This window comes from Heterodontus francisci, unplaced genomic scaffold (genome assembly GCF_036365525.1).
Source record: "Heterodontus francisci isolate sHetFra1 unplaced genomic scaffold, sHetFra1.hap1 HAP1_SCAFFOLD_724, whole genome shotgun sequence".
NCBI lineage: Eukaryota > Metazoa > Chordata > Chondrichthyes > Heterodontiformes > Heterodontidae > Heterodontus > Heterodontus francisci.
Window position 1 is genome coordinate 391,087 of NW_027140460.1, and position 6,000 is coordinate 397,086.

The 6,000-nt window shown below is 46.9% G+C and overlaps 1 protein-coding gene across 1 annotated transcript in view; it reads left to right on the forward strand.

The window, feature by feature from the left end:
* The window catches only part of LOC137359869 (uncharacterized), a 111,361-nt gene extending 107,930 nt beyond the window's left edge, over positions 1-3,431 (forward strand). The window contains exon 3 of the mRNA XM_068025550.1: positions 3,009-3,431. Within this exon, the coding sequence (XP_067881651.1) occupies positions 3,009-3,245 (237 nt within the window). The 3' untranslated portion in view covers positions 3,246-3,431. The remainder of the gene's footprint in view (positions 1-3,008) is intronic.
* Positions 3,432-6,000: the final 2,569 nt, after the last annotated feature.

The following is a 6,000-nucleotide window of genomic DNA, read 5'->3' on the forward strand; positions in this document are numbered from 1 at the left end:
CAGTACTGTACCCCAGTGTTATATAGTAAAAGACCTGCGTCTCCTGTACTGTACCCCAGCGTTATATAGTAACAGAACTGCGTCCCCAGTTCTGTACCCCAGTGTTATATACTAACAGACCTGTGTCCCCAGTACTGTACCCCAGTGTTATATAGTAACAGACCTGCGTCCCCAGTACTGTACCCCAGTGTTATATAGTAAAAGACCTGCGTCTCCTGTACTGTACCCCAGCGTTATATAGGGACAGACCTGTGTCCCCAGTACTGTCCCCCAGTGTTATATAGGGACAGACCTGTGTCACCAGAACTGTACCCCAGTGTTATATAGTAACAGACCTGTGTCACCAGTACTGTACCCCAGTGTTATATAGTAACAGACCTGTGTCACCAGTACTGTACCCCAGTGTTATATCGGGACAGACCTCGTCCCCAGTACTGTACCCCAGTGTTATATAGTAACAGACCTGTGTCACCAGTACTGTACCCCAGTGTTATATTGGGACAGACCTGTGTCACCAGTACTGTGCCCCAGTGTTATATTGGGACAGACCTGTGTCACCAGTACTGTCCCCCAGTGTTATATAGTAACAGACCTGCGTCCCCAGTACTGTACCCCTGTGTTATATAGGGACAGGCCTGCGTCTCCAGTACTGTCCCCCAGTGTTATATAGTAACAGCCCTCTGTCCCCAGTACTGTACCCCAGTGTTATATAGTAACAGACCTCTGTCCCCAGTACTGTACCCCAGTGTTATATAGTAACAGACCTCTGTCCCCAGTACTGTACCCCAGTGTTATATAGTAACAGACCTCTGTCCCCAGTACTGTACCCCAGTGTTATATAGTAACAGACCTCTGTCCCCAGTACTGTACATCAGTGTTATATAGTAACAGACCTTGTCCCCAGTACTGTACCCCAGTGTTATATAGTAACAGACCTGCGTCCCCAGTACTGTACCCCAGTGTTATATAGTAACAGACCTGCGTCCCCAGTACTGTACCCCAGTGTTATATAGTAACAGACCTTGTCCCCAGCACTGTACCCCAGTCTTATATAGTAACAGACCTGTGTCACCAGTACTGTACCCCAGTGTTATATATTAACAGACCTTGTCCCCAGTACTGTACCCCAGTCTTAAATAGTAACAGACCTTGTCCCCAGTACTGTATCCCAGTGTTATATAGTAACAGACCTCTGTCCCCAGTACTGTACCCCAGTGTTATATAGTAACAGACCTTGTCCCCAGTACTGCACCCCAGTCTTATATAGTAACAGACCTGTGTCCCCAGTACTGTACCCCAGCGTTATATAGTAACAGACCTTGTCCCCAGTACTGTACCCCAGTGTTATATAGTAACAGACCTTGTCCCCAGTACTGCACCCCAGTCTTATATAGTAACAGACCTGTGTCCCCAGTACTGTACCCCAGCGTTATATAGTAACAGACCTTGTCCCCAGTACTGTACCCCAGTGTTATATAGTAACAGACCTCTGTCCCCAGTACTGTACCCCACTGTTATATAGTAACAGACCTTGTCCCCAGTACTGTACCCCAGCGTTATATAGTAACAGACCTTGTCCCCAGTACTGTACCCCAGTGTTATATAGTAACAGACCTGCGTCCCCAGTACTGTACCCCAGTCTTATATAGTAACAGACCTGTGTCCCCAGTACTGTATCCCAGTGTTATATAGTAACAGACCTTGTCCCCAGTACTGTACCCCAGTGTTATATAGTAACAGACCTTGTCCCCAGTACTGTACCCCAGTGTTATATAGTAACAGACCTTGTCCCCAGTACTGTACCCCAGTGTTATATATTAACAGACCTTGTCCCCAGTACTGTACCCCACTGTTATATAGTAACAGACCTCTGTCCCCAGTACTGTACCCCAGTGTTATATAGTAACAGATCTCTGGCCCCAGTACTGTACCCCAGTGTTATATAGTAACAGACCTTGTCCCCAGTACTGTACCCCAGTGTTATATAGTAACAGACCTTGTCCCCAGTACTGTACCCCAGTCTTATATAGTAACAGACCTGTGTCCCCAGTACTGTATCCCAGTGTTATATAGTAACAGACCTTGTCCCCAGTACTGTACCCCAGTGTTATATAGTAACAGACCTTGTCCCCAGTACTGTACCCCAGTGTTATATAGTAACAGACCTTGTCCCCAGTACTGTACCCCAGTGTTATATAGTAACAGACCTTGTCCCCAGTACTGTACCCCTGTGTTATATAGTAACAGACCTTGTCCCCAGTACTGTCCCCCACTGTTATATAGTAACAGACCTCTGTCCCCAGTACTGTACCCCAGTGTTATATAGTAACAGATCTATGTCCCCAGTACTGTACCCCAGTGTTATATAGTAACAGACCTCTGTCCCCAGTACTGTACCCCACTGTTATATAGTAACAGACCTCTGTCCCCAGTACTGTACCCCAGTGTTATATAGTAACAGACCTTGTCCCCAGTACTGTACCCCAGTGTTATATAGTAACAGACCTCTGTCCCCAGTACTGTACCCCACTGTTATATAGTAACAGACCTCTGTCCCCAGTACTGTACCCCAGTGTTATATAGTAACAGACCTTGTCCCCAGTACTGTACCCCAGTGTTATATAGTAACAGACCTCTGTCCCCAGTACTGTACCCCACTGTTATATAGTAACAGACCTCTGTCCCCAGTACTGTACCCCAGTGTTATATAGTAACAGAGCTCTGTCCCCAGTACTGTACCCCAGTGTTATATAGTAAGAGACCTCTGTCCCCAGTACTGTACCCCAGTGTTATATAGTAAGAGACCTCTGTCCCCAGTACTGTACCCCAGTGTTATAGGGACTGATTGAACATGTATTTTAAGTTCTTGCCCCTCTCTGTGACATGACTGAATATGGTGATTGTCCTCTCACCAATTCTCTGAAGTGCTGAGTGTTTTTGGGTGGTCGTTTTGGTCTGAGCGTTGTTAATTTTGACTATCTGTTTTCCGTCCAACTTCTATCGCCAAGAAAGTGAACTGGAAGCAGAAACATGACGCTTTCATACGGATGCTGCATGCGGCACAGGAAATCGAGCTGCAAATCTACCGGGGCAAGAAGGGTAACACGACAGCACCCTGCTCATCCCTGAACCCTGACTATGTGCAGTGTCCACACTGCAGCCGACGGTTTGAACGCAATGTGGCCCAGAGTCACATCCCCAAGTGTAAGACACTGAGGAGCAGGCCAGCCCCACCCAAGAGGTAACTTGGTGTTGTGAGGTGATGCATTGGGTGGGGCTGCAACCATCACAACCTGGGAAAGGAGGCGGCTGAATGAGCACCAGGACTGTAAGCACCAGGACTGACGGCAGACAGCAAAGGGCAAAGTTCATCATATTCTATTTGGTTCATTTCTTTACATAAATAAAATGAGAATTATCACATGGAAAAGCACCAGGAAACTGACAGTCCTTTTAAACAGCAGCCTGGCCTTCTCAAATGAATTGCAGAAATAAGTATATATATATTAAAATATATATAATTAACCTGTCATATTGAGTGGAAGTGATCTCAGATCCATGGCACCATCACCTGGTGAATTGTCACACTTTGCATTCAAACACCAAATGCCATCAAACACTCCCAGGACAGGTACAGAACGGGGGGTAGATACAGAGTAAAGCTCCCTCTGCACTGTCCCCATCAAACACACCCAGGACAGGTACAGTACGGGGTTAGATACAGAGTAAAGCTCCCTCTGCACTGTCCCCATCAAACACACCCAGGACAGGTACAGTACGGGGTTAGATACAGAGTAAAGCTCCCTCTACACTGTCCCCATCAAACACACCCAGGACAGGTACAGTACGGGGTTAGATACAGAGTAAAGCTCCCTCTACACTGTCCCCATCAAACACACCCAGGACAGGTACAGTACGGGGTTAGATACAGAGTAAAGCTCCCTCTACAAAAAAAAAAAAATGGGTTAGATACAGAGTAAAGCTCCCTCTACACTGTCCCCATCAAACTCTCCCAGGACAGGTACAGTATGGGTTAGATACAGAGTAAAGCTCCCTCTACAAAAAAAAATGGGTTAGATACAGAGTAAAGCTCCCTCTACAAAAAAAAAAATGGGTTAGATACAGAATAAAGCTCCCTCTACACTGTCCCCATCAAACTCTCCCAGGACAGGTACAGTATGGGTTAGATACAGAGTAAAGCTCCCTCTACAAAAAAAAATGGGTTAGATACAGAGTAAAGCTCCCTCTACAAAAAAAAAAATGGGTTAGATACAGAGTAAAGCTCCCTCTACATGGTAAATACTGATTAACATGCATCAGGAGAATGGAATTGCATAACAGATAAGATCTAGACTCTATTAGCAAATGGGAAAAAAATTTAAACAATTTGAGTCTTCCTGACTGCACACTGAAAACAAGCAGCCGAATTAACATGTCAGTGAGATTAATGACATACTGGTGTTCATAAAAAAAAACGGGGTTAGATACAGAGAAAAAAAAATGGGGTTAGATACAGAGTAAAGCTCCCTCCACACAGTCCCCATCAAACATTCCGAGGACAGGTACAGCACGGGGTTGGCTGACTCCCAGGCCAGCTGTACTTTCTGCGGCCTGGACGAGTCCGTGTTTCACATTTATACGGAGTGTGCGAGGTTGCAGCCCCTATTTGAGTATCTGAAGGGGCTGCTCCTCAAGTTCTGGCTGCATTTCAGTCCCACGCTCCTGATCTTTGTGCACCTGGTGCGGAGGGGCTTGGGCCGGGAGGAGGATCTCCTCGTCGGTCTGCTCCTGGGCCTGGCCAAGGTGGCAATTCACAGGTCCAGGTTGCGGGCCGTCGGGGGGTCCGTCCTCCCCGATTGCCTGCCCCTCTTCCGCGGTTACGTTCGCGCCCGGGTGTCCCTGGAAAAGGAGCATGCGGTATCCGCCGGTACGCTTGAGGCCTTCCGCGACCGGTGGGCACCGCAGGGACTGGAGTGCATCGTCGACGCCGAGAATGGCATTTTAATTTGAGTTTTTTTGTTTATTTATCTGTTTTAATAAAGTTATTTTAAAACTGTAAATATGTACATAAAGGGGGCCTGAGGGATAAAGGCCCCCTCGATGTGAAAAATATAAAAGGGGCCTGGGGTATAAAGGCCACCTTAAAGAAAAGAAAAGGATGGGGGTTGGATACAGAGTAAAGCTCCCTCTAAAAAAAAAACGGGGGTTAGATACAGAGTAAAGCTAAAAAAAAAAAAAAACGGGGTTGGCTGCAAGGGCCAGCACCTGTTATTGATGTTGTGCATGCTGGTTACTATAAAGTCCTGGGCAAAGGAAGGTTGCCCAAACGGCCAGTCATTGTCAAGGCAAAGTTCTTCAGCAGGAAAGCGGAAGAGAAAATCAAGGAAGTTGGTGGAGCCTGTGTATTGATGGCATAAATTTTATAATTGGGTATAAGAATAAAATACTGTCACTTTAAAAAAAAACGGGGTTGGCTGCTGGCTAAGTGGAGTGTTGACTGCTGATTGCAGCAATGAGCCTCAGCTGACAGTGCTGGTGACAGTTGGAGGTTGCAGCTACACTGAGCAAGGGAGAGCAGCTACAACTAAGCAGAGGTGAAACTTCAACAACAAACTCCATTAAAGAGAAGAGACATTTTTTGGAAACAAGGCTTTGTCTGGAGGTGGGTGCTGAACACCAGTAATTTACTTTGGACTGTTGGGGGAACAAGTGGCTGGAACAACAAGGGGTGGGGCTGCCAATTCAACAGGAATCTGTGCTGCTGCACAAGCACACAGGGAAGCTCCCTCCCCACCCCAATTGCCAAGCCTGGGTCAGCTGAAGCTGCCCGGCTAAACAGACGGAAGGGGATAGATAGTGCCTGGGCAGCTTCAGCTGACCCAGGTGAAGACGACTCCCCCAACCAGAAGACCGGAAGACCAACTTCAAAGACTGTTTGTTTTAAGTGTACTGTTGAGCACCACCTCCAGAAAGCAAGTCATCCCTTACAGCCTGCCTTTG